Source organism: Indicator indicator, chromosome 6 (assembly GCF_027791375.1).
Source record: "Indicator indicator isolate 239-I01 chromosome 6, UM_Iind_1.1, whole genome shotgun sequence".
Taxonomy (NCBI): domain Eukaryota; kingdom Metazoa; phylum Chordata; class Aves; order Piciformes; family Indicatoridae; genus Indicator; species Indicator indicator.
The window spans coordinates 39,366,472-39,389,930 of NC_072015.1; the positions used below are offsets into that span (position 1 = coordinate 39,366,472).

At 41.4% G+C, this 23,459-nt stretch overlaps 1 protein-coding gene across 1 annotated transcript in view; it reads left to right on the forward strand.

Moving 5' to 3' along the window:
* Positions 1-23,120, forward strand: part of MOCOS (molybdenum cofactor sulfurase) — a 238,669-nt gene extending 215,549 nt beyond the window's left edge. Inside the window, exons 11-15 of the mRNA XM_054381619.1 lie at positions 5,327-5,451; positions 6,563-6,668; positions 9,552-9,678; positions 12,956-13,060; positions 22,974-23,120. Coding sequence (XP_054237594.1) covers positions 5,327-5,451; positions 6,563-6,668; positions 9,552-9,678; positions 12,956-13,060; positions 22,974-23,120 — 610 coding nt within the window. The remainder of the gene's footprint in view (positions 1-5,326; positions 5,452-6,562; positions 6,669-9,551; positions 9,679-12,955; positions 13,061-22,973) is intronic.
* The last annotated feature ends 339 nt before the right edge of the window (positions 23,121-23,459 follow it).

The window sequence follows — 23,459 nt, forward strand, 5'->3', positions numbered from 1 at the left end:
GGCATTTAGCAACTCTGCCTTCTTTGTATCCTCTGTCACCCAGGCACCCACCTCATTCAGCACTGGGACTACATTGCCTCTAGTGTTAATTTTTCCTGCAATATATTTGAAGAAATCCTTCCTGTTGTCCTTGACCTCCCTTGCAAGGTTGAATTCCTAGGAGGCCTTAGCTTTCCTAGTTGCCTCCCTACATCCTCTGACAACAGTTTTATACTCCTCCCAAGTGGCCAGCCCCTCCTTCCATCATCTGTAGACTCTATTCTTCCACTTGAGTTTGCTTACTTAAGTAAGTTTCCTACTTAACCATGCAGGTCTCCTGGCTCCCTTTCTCGATTGCAGGTCAGTATGTGAAATAACATTGACTCTAACCAAGAGACACACCACTTCCATTAAATATGACATTGTGAACAAATTAACTTCCTATCAGTGAAAGTGTTTCTCTACCATATTTTCTAAGTACTCCCCAGTCTCGTTAAGTTTTCCCAGTTGCCGTGTATCCAGTGCCTTCCTAAGGTACATTTGCATTCTCTGCTAAGTTCCTTTCCACTGAGTTTCTTGGTAAGTCCTCCTAAAAGATTCTTCTTCTAACCAAGGTATACTCATTCTTTATCACCATCTACAGTTGCTCCTCTGTAACACTGAGGGGCACCACACATCGTTCAAGAAATCTTTCTCTTATGCTGTGCTGAAAAGTTTCAGTAAGCCTAATTTTTAGTATAGGAAATGAAAGTCCTAGCAGAAAAAAATATGAATCAAAAGGAATATTAAACTGAAAAAGGGGAGATTTAGACTAGATATGAGGAAGAAAGTTTTTACACTGAGGGTGGTGAAACACTGGCACAGGTTGCCCCATCCCTGGAAACATTCCAGGTCAGGTTGTTAGAGGTTCCGAGCAACCTGCTGTAGTTGCAAATGCCCTTGCTCCCTTCAGGGGAGTTGGACTAGATGGTCTTCAAAGGCCCTTTCCAACCCAAACCATTTTTTGTGATTCTAAGGGTAGCACATAAACAAATAATTAGAAGACCTGGCCATTTGCCCTGTAGAGACATGTGGGAAATTATTTTCCTTTCTACTAGATACTCATATAGTAAAGAGGATCTTTTTCTCAGGACTGTATTTTCCTTAGATGGTGGAATTCACTCAACAGTCATTTGTTTTAACCATCTGTCCCACTTCCCTTAGTGTTGACTCATCCTTAGCCTCCCCATGGTTAGCCCATCTACTACAGGCTGTAAAATAACACAAGTTATCTTTCTGTGTGCATATTCTGGCTGCCATGCTATTTGTTGTATCTTCTCTTTCTGATTGTCTTTTTGAATGTATGAAACAGGAAATTTTCATGGCAAGCTACTTAGAGTTCTGAGAAGGAATGAAAAGGAAGACAGAAGACAAATTGCACAGAGTGGACTTGTGATTAGCAAATAAAAAAGGCAGGAAGTAAGACAGAAGGAGTGGACAAGGTTGATGAGGCTCCCAGACAGCTGGGATCCAACAGTGCTGCACTTCAGCAGGAGAGCCTCCAGGGTCAAAATCAGGAAGTTGGAGGAAACTAGTGCATTGCAGTAGGACAGGAGGTGATTTGTGGTCTGGGGTCTTTTCTGCAAATTTTCTGAGGTAAGCAGTTGGATAAGAAGTCTTTCTTAAAAGGCTTTTATCCAACAGAAAATCCAGCTGAAGGCATTTCCCACTTAATAATTTTGCTGTCTTACTGTTGGCTTAGATGTTTGCTCTGAATTTGCACTGAGGTAGCTGAGAAAAGCATGTGATGTGGAATCCACAAGCAGTCACATGAGGAATTTTAATTTCACTGTGACCACAGAGGTTTAATGAGACCAGGTTCCCCCTGTGAAGCAATTCATCAGTGCCCACCTTCATTTCAGCAGGGGCTGTCCATCAGCATGTGGCTTTCTAGTGTAATCTCTAGCAGTGGACAGATTCAAGTGATGTTAAGGTTACTGATGTTGTAGAAGAGTCTAAGGTTAGTGCCCTGCTGAAATAGGAAGGGTCATGGCCTTCTTTTTGACAGGATAAAGAGACCAAGGGAAGGATATCCATGGTAGAAGACAAAGGTGTAGTTAAAAACAAGGTGAACTGATCCTGTTGTGCATAAATGTATGTATTATGTCCCTTGGGATCAAGATTCAGACTTCAGCTGTGCTTGTTTCTTGTTCTATAAATTACCTAGCTAGGGGAACCAACTGTATCACACTGAAGCTCAATAGCATAATAGGATGCTGAGTGAGGAACTCCAGGCAAAAAGCAAACAAAATCCATGAGAGCTAGGCCCTTCTTTATAAATTGCCTACCTAATGTGCCAAATGAAATGTAATGCTGACAGATGTAAAGTAATGTTCCACTGAAATAAACACGAGCAGAAAATCAGTGTAATTGAGCTTCAACAGAAGGACTTTGAATAAGACCTTAAAGAGATGACGGTATTTGCTCAGAAAATGGTCTGAAGATAAGGGAAAGCAACTTGAGAACACAGGACTCTTGGAGTACAAGAACTGCATAGTGACATCTGATGAATCACCAAGAATGCTGTGCGTCTCTAGCAGCCACTGTGACTCAAATTAGTAAGCAAACAAAAAAGAGGGTAAACTGTTGTTCCTGACATATGGTATTAAGCCCCAGCAGCCTGCTAGAGGCAATTGGCTCAAGAGAGAATTTAAATACCCCTAGCACCTCTGTTTGGATGGGAAAAAGTATTTGACAAATTTGTTTCACCTGTACTGTTACCATGCCTTCTCCCTAACACCAGCAAGGGCACAAGAACCATTCAGGTCAGACTATGAAATCTCCAGTGGAGGCTCACCTTTTGCCCTCCTTCTTGCCAGAGTGCCTGCATCTGAAAGTACCAGTTGCATCTGAGTTCTAGGACACCACTGTCTAGCTGCAGCTGTAGTGGACTCTGTCCTGTCTCAGAATGGAGAAAGAGGCATGGATCTGCACTACAGTCAAAACTCAGAAGCATTGAAGTGATACCTGATCCCTGAAGGATTATAAAATCTCAGTGATTTCACTTGTCCTGGCTTGCTACTTGTATAACTTTGTATAACCTACAAAGCATTTCCTAAAGCCAAGCTACTTCCTGTCTCAATACCAGGGCTTAGCATCTTTTGCTGTGTGGAGCTGTTTTCTTGTCTCACAGAGCTGATGGCTTCCATGCAGAGCAGCTTCATTGGCTGGGTAGGACAACAAGATGAGAATAGCAGCAACGTGTTACAGTGTGAGAGCTGAAATCCCCCTCCCACACCAACAATAACCAGGCTAGCTAAGGCTGAAAGCTTAAAACCATCACACACTGCTACTTCACTTTCCTTGTTACAGGAATCCCATGTAGAACAACATGACAACTTACACTACTCCTACCTGTTTATGCCATTTTAAAGTTAGGTGTCAGTCAAATCTCTTTTTGTAGTCAATAAAGAGAGTTAAACAAATAAAGAGAGTGAGAGTCATCCCATCCTGAGGTCCCATCTATAGGATGGGAACTATTTACCTGTTTCCAATATCTTTGAGGGGAACCCAGGCAACTAACTTGAACTAGATGCCTAGTTTTCAAAGGATTGACATTAAGATTATTCAGGGCTGAGGAATCTAAGGGCAAATAGGATCTCTTCCTAGTGGTCTGATCTGTGCTTTACTTGAACTGAGAGAGGTGATCTCAAAGTCGTCCCAGGAGACATTTCATTCAGCTAAAGAAGGCAAATCTATTTTCATCCTTGCATAACTTGCTGAACAATTTGCTAGCAATGGAAATCATCTTCAGATAGAGAGACGTGTGGGCTGTGATACTTGTCCCATGTTTTAACATGGAATATCTCTACTAATATGAATTGAATTGGGGGATTAAAATCATTATACCTGATGGGCTCATTAAAAATTACATAGAGCGTGTCACCATGGTCCAATCTTTAATTCAACCCAGGTGATTTCTCCTTGTTTTAGTAAAAAGCACAGACCAGAGAGGGACTTTTTAATAATACTCTATTGTAATATTGTAGTCTGTGCTAACAGTTATTGTACTTCAGACTCAGTGTCTGATGATTATTAAATCCTTTATTTCACAGTAATTTTCTGTATAAAACTAGACCTTGTGAATGTTAATTTCAAGAGTAACAGAGTAAAGCTGAGGACAGTGTCAAGCTGCACCAGGGGAGGTTTAGGCTAGAGGTGAGGAGAAAGTTCTTCACGGAGAGAGTTGTTAGCCCTTGGAATGTGCTGCCCAGGGAGGTGGTGGAGTCACCATCCCTGGAGGTGTTCAAGAGGGGATTGGACTTGGCACTTGGTGCCATGGTTTAGTAGTCATGAGGTCTTGGGTGACAGGTTGGACTTGGATGATCCTTGAGGTCTTTTCCAACCTTATTGATTCTGTGATTCTGTGATTCTGTAACGGGGACATAAAATTAGGTAGAACTTTGCAGCAGACAGTCATCAGACCAATGGATTCTGTATTTTGTACTGAAAGAATAAACATCCTAATTTTGTCTTCTGTTTTGCAAATTAATGTTTGGCTGTGCTGGTTTGAGCTTTACTCGGAGTCCAAAAGCCCAGATGGAAACAGATTTAGATTCCTTCCCTCTCTCCCTTTTCCCAGTAAGGTAAAGTAAATTAGGCAGGAGAAAGGAGAGGTAAGATCATGAAAGATAGCGGTCTGGAATCGGTTTGGAAGTAAAAAAGGTAATTTTTTAACAAAATATCACAGTATATCAGAGGTTGGAAGGGACCTCAAGAGATCATTGGGTCCAACCCCCCTGCCACAGCAGGATCACTTAGGGTAGTCTGCGCAGGAATGCATCCAGGTGGCTTTGGAAAGTCTCCAGAGAAGGAGACTCCACAACCCCCCTGGGGGTTATATGTATATAGCAGTAACAGGGAAGGTTACAAAGGTAAAGGAAAAATAGAAAAAATATACAAAACCAGTCCCAGCTGGCATTGGATTCCCTTGATGCAAATGGATTCAGTTCTTTAGATAGTGTGGATGCAGCACGGAAAGGAAAGGCCCAGGCCATGTGGTGTGTGCAGGAAGCAGCAGCAGCAGATGACCTCTCTCAAGTAGGTGAGGCAGGGAAAAGAGACAGAGCTAAGAGGTGTCCTACTTAAACAGGCTTGCTGGACAGCAAGGGGGAATGGAATACACCTTTGACCCAGTGGACCCCTCCTCCTAGGAGGAGGAAAACCAAATCTCTCTCTCTGCCCACCTGGATCAGGTTTCTTTGGTCCACCTTGGGGCTGGGGTTGTTTCCAGCCCTCATCAAGGATGGGTGTAACCTGGGATGCTGGGCAATCACATTTTATGAAGTCCCACTTTTTCTCATCACAGGGTAAAAACATATGACTGTGGAGAAAGGCTTGCAGGCTGGTTCTCTACGTTCCTTGGTCGCCCCTGTCGCTTAATACGACAGTGTTCAGCCATGAAGAGCGTGTCCTGTCAGGAAAATACAAAAGGTGTGTTGTCACTCTTAAAAATATTTGTGATTTCTCACTTAGTAAACATCAGACACATGGACTTCATACCAAGTATATAACCATCCTAAGAAAGGGGGAAAGAGTTAGTCTGTATTGATCTAGTAGACTTCACAGGGTACGTTTATACCCAAAGTGTGTTTCTGCTGCCCTTCTGCTTCTTAAATTTTGTGATAATATGCAGATACACCAGATAGGGATGTTTTGGGTTTGGTTTTGGGTTTATTTTTGGGGTTTTAGGGGTTTTGGGTTGTTTTTTTTTTTTTTTGCATCATGACCATGATTTTGTCTGGAAACTCAACGGTCATTTTGAACAACGATCATGAACATCTCTAAACAAAGACTTTATTCTTAGACTGAATTTTGTGGCAAAAAGGATCAAATCAAGAGAGCATTGGGAATCCATTGATAGTGCTCTTGTAAATTGTTTTACAAATCTATTAAAATCTCAGCTCTATCTCAGTTACTAAATCATAGAATCAGCCAGGTTGGAAGAGATCTCCAAGATCATCCAGTCCAACCTATCACCCAGCCCTATCCAATCAACCAGACCATGGCACTAAGTGCCTCATCCAGGCTTCTCTTGAACATCTCCAGGGACAGAGACTCCACCACTTCCCTGGGCAGACCATTCCAATGGGCAATCTCTCTCTATGTGAAGAACTTCCTCTTAATCTCCAGCCTATACCTCCCCTGGCACAACTTCAGACTGTGTCCCCTCCTTCTGGTGGTGGTTGCCTGGGAGAAGAGACCAACCCCCATGTGGCTACAACCTCCCTTCAGGTAGTTGTAGACAGCAATGAGGTCAGCCCTGAGCCTCCTCTTCTCCAGGCTAAACAACCCCAGCTCCCTCAGCCTCTCCTCATAGAGCTGTGCTCCAGACCCCTCATGAGCTTCATTGCCCTAATGTGTTGTATCATTAACATTTACAAGTTTCAGAGGATTCTTGGAAGCTTTCCTTAGAGTCTGGAGTTGAACCAATCATTCTTTAATGAAAATGAATCAGAGGTTAAAGTAAAGATATGGGGAAATTACTAGTACAGTCTTCCTGGTGTTTAATGATAATTTTAGAATGTTGGATTTGGTTTTGTAGGTCCAGCATCTGCTACAAACATCTCACTCTCTTTTGTGAATGAAGCACAATACCTCCTGATAAATGTAGCAAGCATCCTGCAGCTGAAAGAACACATTTCTGCAAGGTAACATCCAAAAGTTTCTCAGCAGTCTTCGATTTCAGAATCTTGCCATAAGATGCCAATATAAGTGTTTTAGCTGGAAATCTAGAGATAGTTATTTTCCAATATTTGATGAATATATAGGTATTAAACTGCTGTAATTACTCATTCCTGTATGACTTCTGAAATTTTGAATTTAATGCCTGAACATATAAGCTTCCTGACAGTCCAATGCAAAACATTCTAAGACACTGTAAGGAAAGAACTCCTTTGAGGATGCTGGAACACAGGACCAGGCTGCCCAGAGAGGTTGTGAAGTCTTCCTCTGTGGAGACTTTCAAAACCACCTGAACACGTTCCTGTGCAATCTGATCTAGGTGGCCCTGCTATGACAGGAGGGTTGGACTAGATGATCTCTGGAGGTTGCTTCCAACCCCTACCATTCTGTGATTCTGTGAATCAAACTTCTAGTCAAATTATTTAGTGGCAAGAGATTATTGGGGACCAGTCAACTTCTGCTTGTGGGAAGAACAAGGACAATGGGATTTTTTTCATTTTAAATAATCTGGCAGGTGAAAATACAAAATCTTTCTACTTGCTACTGTTTCTTTCTTATGGGAAGGATTAAGAGCAAAAATCCCCAACAGAAATATATTTTAACTACTTGCAGAACTGGAATAATTTCATTTCTTATTTGAATTTGGCTTTACTTGAACAGAAGCAGCAAATGGAACAATGAGCCAGCCCAAGGTTCAAAGATAGGGAACCCATTGCCAACTACATTTTCATACACTGACAACAGAAAGTTGTTTCTTGAACACTACACTGCCCTTGTTGTCCCCATCATACCTGGGCATCCCACAGCCCCATATTTCTTCCTTTTTCTTTCTAGAAAGTGTTATTTAGACTCTTGGCTTGTGGGTTTATTTTTCTTTAATGGAAACCTGCTAAATTCCATAGAAATTCCAATCTTTAATGAGGTTTTTTATCATTTCTTTTCATTTTTATCTTTCATATGTAAAAATTAATTTTCCAGTTTCCACTTGGCTCTTGAGAGGTGATCTAAACCAGAAACAGCAACTTAATTAAGAAATAGAATGTAACATACTGTTGGAGAGATACATGTGGATGGAAACATCTGTCCCTCCTCTCTTGCCCTTGTAGGTCACTTCCATGACAGGCCCTAGGGCCCTGGCTCCATGTTCAAATGTTCTTGTTAAAAACATGACCCTGAAGATGCAAATACTAATTTTGAAGTTTGCCTGTGAAATGTATGTGATGTGTTCTGCATTGCAGGTCCTACTGTGAGAAATCCAAGGTAGCTCCTGCTGATGTTGGCAAATCACATTGATTTTCAAAACAGATCCTTTTTCAGATTTGCAGGATGGAGGTGCCTGGCACTGCATCCAACCAATGCATATTTTGAGGAAGGGGAAGTAATGACCACTTACTCAGATACATGCTGACAAGTAACAAAAGCAGTTATGAGGGCTGGGGATAGGTGCAGGAGAGGTAAGGTAACTTTTGGAATTGAGCCTGAGCAGAACCACAGAATCTCAGAATGTTGGAGGTTGGAAGGGACCTCCACAGATCATTAAGTCCAACCCCCCTGCCAAAGCAGGATCACCTAGGATAGTTCACACAGGAATGCATCCAGGTGGGTTTTGAATGTGTCCACAGAAGGAGACTCCACAACGCCCCTGAGCAGCCTGTCCCAGTGCTCTGTCACCCTCACTGGAAAGAAGTTTCTCCTCATGTTGACCTGAAATCTATGTTCAACTATGAACCCAATGTTCCTTGTCTTATCACTGTTAACCACCAAAAAGAGCCTGGCCCCCTCCACTTGACACCCACCCCTCAGATATTGATAGACATTGATCAGATCCCCTCTCAGTCTTCTCCAGACTAAACAGCCCCAGGGCCCTCAGTCTCTCTTCACAGGGGAGATGCTCAAGTCCCCTAATCATGCCCGTGGCTCTCTGTTGGATTCTCTCCAGCAGGTCTCTGTCTCTCTTGAACTGGGGAGCCCAAAACTGGACACAATACTCCAGGTGTGGTCCCACCAGGGCAGAGTAGAGGGGGAGAAGAACCTCCCTGACCTGCTGGACTCAATTTTCTTGATACATCCCAGGATACCATTGGGCCTCTTGGCCACAAGGACACATTGCTGTCCCATGCAGAACTTGCTGTTCATTAGGACTTCCTCCATGGAGCTGTTCTCTAGCAGAGCAGCCTCTAACCTGTCCTGGTGCCTGTTGTTGTTTCTCCCCAGATGCAGGACCCTGCACTTGTCCTTATTAAACTCCATGAGGTTTGCCTGCACCCAGCTCTCAGCCTGTCCAGGTCACGTTGGATGCTGCACAGCCTGACAGGTGTCAGCCAACCCCTCCAGTTTTGTATCATCAGAACTTGCTGAGGGTACTCTCAATCCCCTCAGCCAGGTCATTGATAAAGATATTGAACAAAACTAGACCCAGCACCCATCCCTGGGGACACCACTTGCCACAGGCCTCCAAGGTGACTCTGTGCCACTGATGATGTCCCTCTGAACTCTGTTGTGGAGCCAGTTTGCAATCCACCTCACTGACAGCCATCTGTGCCACATCTCCTGAGCTTTTCTATGAGGATGTTATGGGAGATAGTATCAAAAGCTTTACTGAAGTCAAGATATATGACATGCACTGCTCTGCCCTCATCTACCCACTTGGTCATAACTTCATAGAATGCTTTCAGATTAGTTATAGTTAAATACCTCGTGCCATTTTCATAGCCTTTGCAATAAAACTCGACCCAAGTTATTCTGTAGAAACATTTGCTGAATGACATTAGCCACTAGACCAAACATCTAGTGAAGAACTATTCATAAGCATTTTTTTTTCCTTTTTCTCTGCCAACTCTGTGAGACAGACTGGAGGAGCCATTGGAAATGGAGGAATTACTACGACGTTTCCGTGCCAACATTGTCGTCAGTGCACCACAGTCCTTTGAAGAAGAAGAGTGGGCTGAGATTTCAATAGGTGCTCTGCGATTCCAGGTACAACCTTTGTCCTAGTCCCACTCTATCAAAAAGTATTTTGACTGCTGGAGACAGAGCAATTTTTGCAAGGCTTTGACTGGAGCAGTAGGTTTGTGCAGATGCCCTGTGGCAAAGATGCTTCAATATAACTGAGAGGTGGTAACAGTGTGAGAGCTGAAATCCCCCTTCCACACTGACAATAAGCAGGCTAGCTCAGTCTGGAAGCAAATGAAAGCTGTATTTACAAGCAAATCTACAATCTATGATGAAATGCAATGAATATGTACAAATAGACACTATTCACAACATTTTCAAATACATATAATCAACAGAAAAACACAACCAAGCCCCCTGGCTTCCCCCTAAGGACCCCAAGGGGCCTCCCCTCAGCCAGAAGGGCTCCCCCCAGACCCTCCCTCACAGAAGGCAGAGAGTCAAGAAGCAGAGAGGCTGTTAAACTTAGCTTGCCAAGGTCAGTGTTTTATCTTCAGCCAGGAGAGAGAAGAAGAAGAAAGAAAGCGAGCAAGCTGAGACTGAGTGACTTATGTTTTGAGTATTGACTCTTAAACATTTATCTCTCTCCAATGGAACTGTTTAGAACAATCATTATTTTGCTTTCTTACACCCAATAGTGATTTATTTACATTCTTTCTCTGCTCGAACTTTGTGAGAAGAGAAATTAAAGAGAGTCTTAAAACCATCACAGAGGTTTTGACACAATTTCTTTAAAATGTGGTAATTCATAAAATTTCCCACCTCTATCCAGCTGAGGGGAATAATAATAATCACTGCTTAGAGGCAGAGTTTGCAGCAAATATTTAGCCAGCATGTCACAAGAGAATACTGGTTGCTGTTAAGCATAATAGTCCAAAATGCAACCTTGTATAGCTGCAGATCAAGCAACTGATTGCCCAAAGAGATGAAGACAAGGGAATGATCACTGTCTGCAGCATTCTGTTGCATATATCTTGTTTTCATCCCTGTTTAATGCAACCTTGTATAGCTGCAGTTCAAGCAACTAATTGCCCAAAGATAGGAAGACAAGGGAATGATCAATATCTGCAGCATTCTGTTGCATATATCCTGTCTTCATCTCCATTTAATACATGCTTCTAAATCTAGCCTGGTAAGGTTTTTTTCATATGTTGTGCTTTGCATTATATCTCCCAACATAATGTGCTTTGTACCATAAGGATTGAGACAGAGGAGTCAGACTTTACATTCTTTTGAAAAAAGTTTCAACAAAGGATCCAGGAAGAAGCTATCCAGGATGGATAGCTAAGGGAATGATCCATACATGTATTACATGACCTATTGGATTTGTCTGGTCATTAAACATGAAATCTGTATATGAAAATGCACTGCCTAGGGTGAGAGAGTGACTTATTCTTTGTTTTCTTAGGAATGGTGATGAACGTGTGAATAATAGAAGTTCTGAGGTCAGATCTAGAAGCTGTGATAGGTATCACTCCTATTTCTTTCTAGTCAGCATACCGTATAGAAATTGACAAGTCATTTTTTTTTTCAGTAAGGGTGGAGAACACTCCATATCTGTGCTCTTTCTATGTGTGGTTTGACCAGTAAGCTGTAATATGAGTGACAGAAAATTGAAAGGAAATTTCTTTAGTCAGAAAATTAGGAACACAAAGAACAAAATAATTGGTGTACAGCTTGTTGGAGGTTGGAGTTGCACTGGGGAATTCAGCTCAGGATCCTGTTGAGGAAGATGCTGGAAAATTACTAAACAAAAAAAGGCCTTCCTGTTTCTGCAATTGAAAGGCTTATGAGGAGAGGCTGAGGGAGCTGGGGGTGTTTAGCCTGGAGAAGAGGAGGCTCAGGGCTGACTTCATTGCTGTCTACAACTACCTGAAGGGAGGTTGGAGCCAGGTGGGGGTTGGGCTCTTCTCCCAGGCAAACCAGCAGCAGAACAAGAGGACACAGTCTGAAGTTGTGCCAGGGGAGGTATAGGCTGGATGTTAGGAGGAAGTTCTTCACAGAGAGAGAGAGGTTGTCCATTGGAATGTGCTGCCCAGGGAGGTGGTGGAGTCACCCTCCCTGGAGATGTTCAAGAGAAGCCTGGATGAGACACTTAGTGCCATGGTCTAGTTGATTGGATAGGGCTGGGTGATAGGTTGGACTGGATGATCTTGGAGGTCTCTTCCAACCTGGTTGATTCTATGATACAACTTGCATTGTCTTTTCCAGTCTCTGCTAGGTCCTTAATCAGATACTAAAGTAGTAACAGCAGAATTTATGTTAATGGTGATTGATGCCAGTTGAACAAAGCAAATCAGGGGGAAAAAATATTTCCTTCTCTGTTTTGTTTTCTTGTTCTTTTAATAAAATATTAAATCATCTGGAAAAGCTGAGCCAAATACCTGGTTTTGATGGTTACACTGAAGAGTTATACAACTACTTCTGGATGTGTCTCAAAACCTAGAGACAGCACTTCAAATCAGCACATAAAAATGTTTGGAGTGTCAGGTTAAATTATTTGCCCTATTTGAAATTTATGACACCTTTTACAAAAGTAGATTGTGTATATTGGGATACTGTAGACACAGTTAGTTTCTATAATGCACCACCCTGGGATGCAATATTAAGTGAAACTGCAATAGATCTCATTAATTTTAATGCTTTATGAAGAAATGTGTTGCAGGGTTGGTTTTTTTTCTTCCCTAAAACCACATCCTAGTTCAAACAAAAATTGACTTCAAGATCCACACTCTGTATTAGATATAATGTTACACCAGAGGATCTCATTATTCCTTCTCATTATGTAAACTTGTGAAAAAATCATATTTTGTATTCTGATTACCTAGAGGTGCCATGCATAGAAGACAGATATTGTGTACTTCAGCTCCACCAAAACAATATAAAACAAGCCCATGAAAATCCTCTCTGGGTTAAATCCTAAGGTGCTGGCTCAGGTTTTCACTCAGTTGTCCTTTGGGCAAGCAGCCTTGCCAGCCCATAAATGAAGTGAAGCCATAAGGAAATACAAATATGCAAATGTTTGGTGTTTCTCAGATTCTGTTTCTGGGAAAGTTTTCCTTAGAAAGGAAGATTAAAAAGCTAATTAAACATTCATTGAAATCTTTACAAATAGACCCTTTGAAAATACACCTACCACATGAAGTGAACAGGCCTGGCCTCTTACATCATGAAAGCATGAAAGAACACAGGAAAGCCATGTGAAATATGTGTGTTTAAGATATTGTGGTGATCGGAAGATTGCATTGTTCTGTGTTGTACTACTTTGATACACAGCTGTCACCCTTCTTTAACATTTCAGGTCGTGGGTCCCTGTAGCAGATGTCAAATCATCTGCATTGATCAACAGTCTGGGGAACGAAACAAAGAAATTCTGCATTCTCTCTCTGCTGCCAGAGGTAGAAAGGTCAGTACAGTGCTCCACAATAGCTGCACACAAAGATGGAGTGACTTTATTGCATGCATAGTAAAATGTGCATGCATAGTAAAAAATCTGTAATTCATGATTAAGTTGTCATGCTAGTTGCTACCATTTTTTTCAGTAAAAGAAGGATGCACTTACAACCCAGATATGACATTGTTTATTTTCATAAAGCACTCCACATGGTTTGTATTCAGAAATTTACTATGAATATGCATTCTTTTTACTGTGGGTAGTTTTATTCAGTAGGTACTGGTTTACAATGTGTTTGTTCTGGTCTCGGTCATTCGAGAAGAAAAATCCGTGGAAAAATTGGAAAGTGTTTGAAATGATACAGTTAGACTAAACTTTGTTCTTGAGAAACTACTTATCAGGAAAAAAACAGAGTAAATGTTAATATAGTCAGTGTGGAGAATAGTAGATGAAGAAAGTGACTGGAGAATAACAGGTGTTCATTTGGAGTCTTGCTTCCTAAGCCTGCATTGCTCAGATGATGGCTAGATGGTTCAGCATCCCAGAAGCTTCACAAATCTGCTCATGAGTATTTCTTTAGCTGAAAGTCCTTTATCTAAATTCATTGCTTCCTGTTCATTAAGCTTCTGCTGTAAAAGTTCATTAGGCAGTCACCAATACCAGCCAAACACAGGAGGTTGGGCAAAGCACTGGGACAGAGCAATAATCAATAGGGTGAAAATCATTCACCTGATCAATGCTCAAATAAGTTACAAATAACACATTCTTGAAGGGGTGAAGAAAAAAAAGAGGTTTGTCTCACTGAGTCATGAAGCAAACAAAGGGCTATATTTTCAATTAATGTTATCCTTGGGGAATAGCTATCATGAAGCCAGCCACCTGCTGCACTGTGAGACAGGGTAGAAGTGAGCAAGCAAGGGCCAGCTGTCTAGGCACAGTTTCCCTGACTTGAGAAGGCTTAGGGTTGCACAGCAGGTTCTGGCTTCCAGATCACCACAGCACACAAGCCTTCATGAGATCAGTTGCTGGCCATGGTGAGTAGACTGAGGACAAGAGCCCTTTCCGGGTAATGGTAAGCCACAGCTGGAACATCTGGGACACCTTGGATCACATTCTGGTAGTCTGGGTGAGGATGCTGCCCAGCTGCTTCATGAGGTGCAGTATGCAGATGACTTTCTCTACCCACGTGGTTTTCCTTGGTTATGATTTGTGTTGTCTGTAGAGGGAAAGCAGTCTCAATTCCAAGACCTTCTCAAACAGCAACAAAACCTTACCTGATACACAGATTCTAAGATGAAGCACAGCATCTTTTGCATCTTTCCTGCAGAAAAGATGAGCTTCTCATTCCTTCTGATTAACTCAGCAATGCAAAGTTGTGGTTTTTTTGTGGTTGTTTGTTTTGTGTTTGGTTTTTTTTGTTTTGTTTTTGTTTTTTTTTTGTTACAAGCACTCCTAGAACCAAGTGACTCATTTAAACTGAACTTAAGAGAGAAATCCAGCCTCTGGAGAACAACCTGGTGCCAGGCATAGGACACATGGCAAGGTGAGGTGCTGCAAGGCATGGCAGTGCTATCCACAGCAGGGCAGTGCTCTGCTTCCCTCATGCCCCAAAGAGGAGATCATTCAGCTGGCTTTGGATTTCCCAGCCTTCAGCACTGCTGGCACATAGGGTCTTGTGAGTATGACCTGCTCTGCACAGGGCCAAGTCCTCTGGGTTAGCTTGTGTGACGGTTTGAAGCTTTTCCTGGAGTCCAAAAGCCCAAAAGAAACAGATTTAGATCTCCTCCACCTCTCCTTTTTCCCAGTAGGGTAAAAGCAAATTAGGCAGGAGAAAGGAAAAGATCGATCATGTAAGAAGTGGTCTGGAATTGGTTTGGAAGTAAAAAAGGTAATTTTTTTTTAACAAAATAGATATATCGTTTGAGTAACAGGGAAGGTTACAAAGGTATAAGGAAAAGGATAAATAGAAGAAATATACAAAACCAGGCCCAGCTGGCATTGGATTCCCTTGATGCATATGGATTCAGTTCTTTGGAAAGTGCAGGTGCATCATGGAGGCAAGCCAGGTGGTAGCTCAGGAAGCAGGAACAGCAGGGACTTGTCCACCAGGCAAGGCAGGGGGAAAGAGAAAGAGCTAAACAAAAAAACCCAAACCAAACAAAAAACCAAACAAACCAAAAAACCAAACCAAACCAAAAATAAGTCTCTCCTTAAACAGGCTTGCTGGACAGGAAGGGCGAGTGGAATAGACCTTTGACCCAGTGGGACCCCTCCTTCTGGGAGGGGGAAAACCAATTTCTCTCTCTGCCCACCTGGACCAGGTTTCTTTTGTCCACCTGGGAGCTAGGTTCTTTTCAGCCCCCAATCAAGGATGGGTGTAACCTAGGACAGCTTGACAGCTGAAAAAGATAGTTTCAACTGGTAGTTTTGCCTGAACTCCTTCTTGCAAATCATCTGTGGGGTGATGGTCACCAACTGGTTATCAGTGTGTAACACCTGAAGACTATGGCAACCTCAGTGTACTGAGGCAGAGCCAGCAGAGGACATTGATCCAAACCTTTCACAATGGGGAGAGAGACAGACAGACCATCAAGTTCACGTGACTGTGTTAGATGGCACAACTAATCCTTTGGTGACTCACTGTCTCTAGCATGCACTTTCCTATTGAGGAGTCATCTAACAGGCTTCCTTTTCTTTTCTTTGTCAGATACGGATTCAGTGAAGGAATTTAGCAGTGCTGGTGCCCAGCTGCCAATAATGTGATTCAAACTACAAACCCACAAACACGACAAAGTAAAGTTTAAGCTGATTTCCCACTCTGAGGTGAACTGACATTTTCGAAAGGCTGTTGCAGTTGCTTCATTTCTGAAACATTAAAGATAAGGGCATGTACAAAAGGGTAGCAAATGCTGAATGCTTAACAAGAGAGACAGATGTCAATATTTACCATTTTGGTTTGGGTTTTTTGTTTGGTTTTTTTTCTTCAAGAATACCAATCTGGAAAAATATATTGAATCTTATCAGACCAGTAGCCCAAATGGCAGCACTGCTGATGAGCTTCAGTGATGAGCTAAACAAAATAAAACTTCTAAGAGGTAGTTCAATATTTATTTCTGAGGTCACATTTTTCTCCATCCTTTTTGGATGAGCAGAGGGCTGGAGCACCTCTCCTATGAGGACAGACTGAGAGAGTTGGGGCTGTTCAGTCTGGAGAAGAGAAGGCTCCGAGATGATCTTATTATTACCTTCCAGTATCTGAAGGGGGCCTACAAGAAAGCTGGGGAGGGACTTTTTAGGATATCAGGGAGTGACAGGACTAGGGGAAATGGAACAAAGCTGGAAGTGGGGAGATTCAGACTGGACGTGAGGAAGAAGTTCTTCCCCATGAGAGTGGTGAGAGCCTGGAATGGGTTTTCCAGGGAGGTGGTTGGGGCCCCATCCCTGGAGGTTTTTGCAGCCAGGCTGGATGAGGCTCTGGCCAGCCTGATGTAGTGTGAGGTGTCCCTGGCCATGGCAGGGGGGTTGGAAGTAGATGATCCTTGTGGTCCCTTCCCACCCTAACTGATTCTATGATTCTATGATTCTGAGACTCTGAGAACCTACTGCTCTGAGTTGAAAGATTGAGGCTTTACACAGAGAGATTGCAGCTGAAAGCTAGAACCTGATACTGTAATTAGCCATATAAGCAATTTGCATGTTTCCTGATAAATGTGATGCTGAAGCCTTAGCCAGCTACTTTTTGTGAAACCTTTCATCAGATTGTTTGCAATAAAATGGAAACACCTTTGCAATCCCTGATTAAGGATTCCTTCTGCAATTTTTGACTGAAAGGCAAAGGGGGGATAAAAGCTCCCCTGTGACATAGCTCTCTCTGTTACTGCAGGAGACTACAAAAGACTAGATAACTACATTAAGCAAATGGCATTAAAATAGCCACACACTGCTTCACACTTGTGGATACTTGATGCAAAACACACAGACAGAAAGGAGAGAACAGTGAATTTTTGCCTGTCTTCTGTGTTTTGCAGAGGCAGTTTAACACTGACCACAGTGGAAGCCCTGTGGGTAGATAGAAGCTGATACTTGCTATAAAGGTAGCAAAGGGAACAGCAGTCTGCCCCAGCATAAATGTATGGATAGCAGAACATCAAGAGTTTACACATGCCCTCATATACTAAAAGCCTTTTGTTCTTCCCTGTGGGCTGTTGATCCTCCTTTATGTATCTCATTGTGACTTGGGAGAGCTTTCCCCACAGACTTGGGTGCTGTGCCTTTGGATTGGTTACTGACCCATTAGCAAGGATAGCAAATCACTTCCCATATTACCATCACTTTCATAGTAATGCAGCTTCACACTGTGCAGTGATTTTCATCCAGAGATCTGGAACATTTGCAGACAGTGATTTGTTGTTCTTCCACAATTTCAGGGGCCATTGGGTGATGAATGAAGGCAGGAACCCCATTGCCATATAGCAACAAGATTCCAGAAATGCAGAGAACAGACAATCTCAGAGGTCCTCCCTCAAGTCCTTAATTGCTGCGTTGTAGAATTCCCAACATTACAGAGTCAGAGTCCCACTTTCAGAAGTAGTCCTGGAAGCCCTTAACAGATGAAGCAGCAAACGGAAGTCCTGAGCATATCCGTAGCAGCATCCCTACACCAAAGCCCTAGTAGAATCCCTAACCAAAGCCCTAACCCAAGTAACCATTGCTCAGAGAGGCTGTTGTGATACTCTTTGTTATCAATCCCTTAACCAGTAAAACCCAAACACATACATAAGCTAAAATCTTTCCCCAGTAAGAGGTGCCAGCATGTCAAGGAGGTGTCTTCTGCAGCTTGTTCCAATCCAAGGGTGCCAACGTGAGGCTGTTGTTCTTGGCACACATGGAATGTTATTGTTTTGCTCTAGGCAGCTAAGGAATTGGTCAGCTAAGAAATCCTGCACTCTGCATGCATCCAGCAGCTGCCTTCTGAACAGTGGCTGCAGCAGTGATTGATGTAATTTTTGACCCCTGAAATAATATGGTTCTCTTTTCTCATTAGTGGCTGAACTGGAAAATGCATCTATGTAAGGCAGAGCAAAGCAAAATATTCTATCATCCAGATATTTTCAACAGAAGATGAGAAAGTTCTTTTTTGACACTAAGTTAAAGGTTTCCCTTTTTTACAATATGAAAAATCAACATATTGAAAGTGAACACTTCCACTTTCCTATTCAGTAAGGTTAATAAGTTTTGGTGAACCCAGAGCTAACAAAACATCCTTAAGTTAAAAAGAATATATTCAGCTTTAATAACTGCATCTCCCAAACCTTTGCATGGGAGGAAGGTTATATTATTACATGAATAAAATGAGCAGATGATAGTAGGTGAATTTATCTATTGGAAGAAGGCAACTGAGAGCTACATCCAGGGGCAAAATCCAGAACTCACCCATCCAAAGCTAAGTTTTAGCCTGCAGTGTCAATTATGTGCTTGTTACACATGCTAGGAGGGCATTTTCCCTACCAAGTGCTAGTCTGAACTAACTGATTATTGAGGAGCTGTAGCTTGAAGGCATCTCATCTCAGCCTTTGTCAGACACAGCACCTCAGGTTTCTGTCTTACTAAAGGAGACATTGCACCAAGGATATTTCTCTGACAGTGAATATCTAAGCAGCATATATTACTCTTCATCCAGGAAATGTGCTTGAAACAACATGCAAGAATGGCAGCATTTTATACCTCCTCCTTTAAGTGATGACTATCATATGATTCACTCTTGGCAAGAATAAGTACATTTTAACTGTTTCTTCCAGCAGTTAAGCCTTGTGCTTTGTACTAATCAAGAAGCTTTGCAATTTTTGTCCCTGTGAAGTTCAAGAGTGATGGGAAGAGCCTCTACTGCTATCAGAAGACTGAGTGGGTAAAACCATAGAACTCACAGTCCAGCACTCCCTGCCCAGTTCTTGGTGTGTTCTGGGGGAGATTATATGCAGAATACCATGCCCATGAAATCAGAAAAAAAAGTAGCAGCAGCAGAGAGAGATTATGCAATTTACTGAAATAACTTCAGGCTTTAAATTCTGTGTCTGAAAGCCTCATTTTTCAACAGTGAAATGTGAGAAGAGACAATTTCTACATTTTCTTTTTCTCTTGAAACAGCAGAAATGGTAGGATGCACAGCTTTCATGGCTCCCATTACCAGTGTTTGCTGAGTCAATATTTGTAACTATGGGGAAAAAATCAGGAAATTTAATTAAAAGATACTAAATCCACTTCTGGATCATACCAAATTTTGGGCTTAAGAGCATTCACAAAAGAAAGAGGCCAGCAATTCCAAGCAGTGCTAAAATATGCATCCCATCAGTATACCATCACCTTGAAAACCCTTTAGGTATCAACCAGTCTATGAGACTTCAAATGTCAAACCAGAGCAGGGAAATACTAAGGACCAGCATTAGAACAGAATTTGAGAACTCACAAAGATAAAATGCACTCATGTGTTCCTTTTCTTAAATAATTCCAAATGGTTTAAGTGGTTTAGGGGAAAAAAAAAACAATCTTGCAGTGAAGAATCTGTGCAGATTTATTTTAGCCTCCTTTTTCAGATAAATGAAGATGTGAATACAGTAAATATAAATAAAAATTTCTCAAGTATCAAGTAAGTTAATTTAGATGGATGAGTTATAAAATCCCTTCCTGTGTGAAAAGTGGCGTAGCATGGACTAATATTCCTTTTATCATATTTGTTTTATGACTGCCTGACTTTTTCCAAGAACAGAATTATGACAGCTGTTGCTTTTGCACAGGGGTATAGGTAATAAATCCAGGTTATTAACCACAAGGCTAAAAAATATCATTTATGCCAACAGAGAAAGCACAGCTTGTTATCAAATCAAAGGAAGAATGGAAACATAATACAATGTACTTGAATATTTTAAATGAAACAGTTACTAGCTTGCAGTTTGAGCATCGTGGTTGATCCACCACAGTCAACACAGAGAACTGGGATCTTACTGTGCTGCAGTGGTCACAGTCTAACAGTGTATATTAGAGGTTGGAAGGGACTTCAAGAGATCATCAGGTCCAACCCCCCTGCCAGAGCAGGATCACTTAGGGTAGTCTGCACAGGAATGCATCCAGGTGGGTTTGGAAAGTCTCCAGAGAAGGAGACTCCACAACCCCCCTGGGCAGCCTGTTCCAGGGCTCTGTCACCATCACTGGAAAGAAGTTTCTCCTCCTGTTGAGCTGAAATCTTCTATGTTCAAGTTTGAACCCATTGTTCCTTGTCTTATCACTGTGCACCACCCAAAAGAGCCTGGCCCCCTCCACTTGACACCCACTCCTCAGATATTAACAGACATTGATCAGATCCCCTCTCACTCTTCTCTTCTCCAGACTAAACAGCCCCAGGGCTCTCAGTCTCTCTTCACAGGGGAGATGCTCAAGTCCCCTAAGCATCCTCATGGCTCTCCCTTGGATTCTCTCCAGCAGGTCTCTGTCTCTCTTGAACTGGGGAGCCCCAAACTGGACACAGGATTGCAGCTGTGGTCTCAGCAGGGCAGAGTAGAGAGGTAGAAGAACTTCCCTAGCCCTGCTGGACACACCTTTCTTGATGCACCCCAGGATCCCATTGGCTCTCTTGGCCACAAGAGCACATTGTTGTCCCATGGAGATCTTGCTGTCCACCAGCACTCCAAGGTCTTTCTCTGTGGAGCTGCTTTCCAGTAGTGCAGCCTCTAACCTGTACTAGTGCCTGTTGTTATTATTATATTAATATTAATATACTATACTATAATAATAATATCCTAATATACCATAATATATCAATAGATTATATTTAATGCTGGTCCCTGAGCATTAAATTCTGGAACACTGACCCTAAGGATTTGCCCTGTGTCCACCAGCTGTTCACAGCTATCCAAGGAGTGTCATTAATAGAATAGACGTGAGCAGCTCCAACTCATACCCCCTACATGTGAAATGCTATGACATATGTGAATGCTATGAAGGAATAGCAGACGTAGCAAAAAAAACCCAACCAAACAAAAAACCAACTCAGAGTCTGAGGCTGTGGTTGAATAAATGAGCCTCTCTCTTGGGAGTAGGTCTCAGCCTTACCTTTTGCTAATTTTTCAAAGACTAAAAGCTGTTTTGTGTTACCTCATTATTTAATTATACAAGTGCAAGTACAGGAGAAAACACAGTTTTCATATTTAGTCTGTCAAATATGCTCCCTTAAGTAGCTAACCTTTTTTTTCTTAATTTATTGCAATTTCTTTTACCCAGGTTTCTTTGTTTCTTTTTCCCTTTGTTTTAAACTTGCTGTAAATGTAATTCCCTCAATTTCAGGATCACCAGTCTGAACAATGGCAATAATCAGGAAATGGAGAAGCAGAAAACAGCTTTGTTTTCAGTGAATTTCATTTGCTTATCTATTTCTTTTGCACTTTAGAGTGACTGGTACATTTTGGCTGCAGCTTACCCAAATAAAAGACTCTAAAAATCCTCAACAAAGTTAGTATTTGATTTCCGAGGTCCTCAGTTTGAAGAACATTCTGACTTCTACAAATCAAATATCAGGTTAAGATGTTCATTAGCATTCCTTTATTTTGCATGTCTGTTTAATTAACTCTCATCTAGTCATTTGGAAAATATCATGAGATTGCAATTCTGCTTCTAGCACATTTCTAAATTCTCCACTGTTGGAGACCACCCAGGGAGGTGGTGGAAGCCTCATCCCTGGAGGTTTTGAAGGCCAGGCTGGATGTGGCTGTGAGCAACCTGATGTAGTGTGAGGTGTCCCTGCCCATGGCAGCAGGTTTGGAACTAGATGATCCTTGAGGTCCCTTCCAACCCTAACAATTCTATGATTCTATGACAAAACCACAAAACCAGATCAGTTTCTTGTTGTGACATTTCCAGATCACACCTGGCTGTTCACAGCTGTAATTGTAAGGTTCCATGTGCTTAAGAACAAGAGCACACATAAGAGTGCAGAGACTCACATCAAGTTTTCAGTGCCTGCTAGGGTTGTATGGTCAGTGAATGAAATACCTTTCTGCTCAGCATCACAAGGAGCAATACCTAAGTATTTTTAATATTTATGTAGGAGAGTTTCAAAAGTAATGACAGCTAACAAGTGGTAGCTGGAACAAATTTTCTGAGTGTGTTCTGCAAAATATTCATTAAAATAAATGTTCATTCACAAAGCCCAGACAGAACAAAGTTCTGTTAACGAAGTGAATCATTCATGGTAGAAGATGCAAGACTTTTCCTCAGTGTCTGAACACACATGCATTCTTGGGATGCCTAGCTTTTATTGGTGATATGCTTTAAATTCATTTGTCAAGGAGCCAGAACAGTCATTGAATGAGTGGACTGCAAGGGGGTGTAAATTGCATATACGAGACTGTGGAACTCATGATGAAATACTACAATATTTATTCACTTACTTAAGGTGTTCCTCTTGAATAGCATGGGTGTTTAGGTTTGTATTGACCAGGCTATTATTAGTTAATTGGTTTTAAATGTTCTCAATCTTATATACATATATATATACATATACACACACATATACATATATACACATATATACATATTTTTATATATATATACATATACATATTTTATGCATACATATACACATATATGTGTATATATTATATATATAATATATATACATATATTCCTGTTTTTATATATAATGTATATATACATATATACATGTGTTATATATATACACATATTTTATATATATATACATATTATATACATACATATTATATATATATATACACATATTTTATATATATATACATATATATATATTAATCTTAAAGCAATCTTGCTTTTCTAAACATATCTGGGTTGTGAGATCCTCTATAGAGCTGATCACTTCAACATGAGTGGCATCTCAATACATACTTCACCTTTTTTCCAGACCAACTTTGGCATATACCTGATGAACCAGCCCTTGCACTCGTCCTTCCCAGGTGTTTTATCAGTTGGGTCTCAAGTACTTCCAGTGCTGAAGGAGAAGACAGAAATTCAGCCCCCGACAGCCAGTGAAGAAAAATGTTCAGGATAGATTCTCTGGAGGAGATGAAATGTATCTATCTAAAGTTAACGAAAAATTTGTTGTCAGTTACTAAAAAGGAAAAAAAAATAAAACCACAAAAAGAGATAGGAAAAGAAAAACAACTGCAACAACAAAAAAAGCTTTACTCATTTGCTTCTGGTTTAGGTCTTTTAATCTCCTGTTTGTTGTAAATGTTATCAGATAGTAGAACCCTTGATGATTACAGCTCACCTACATGTTTTTGCTTGTGATTAGGTTATAGCAGCCATCACTCTGTTTTTCTCAGTTGCTTCAGAATGCAGCAGGTTGGATCAAGTTTTACTGGCACATAACTCCTAGAACAAGCCC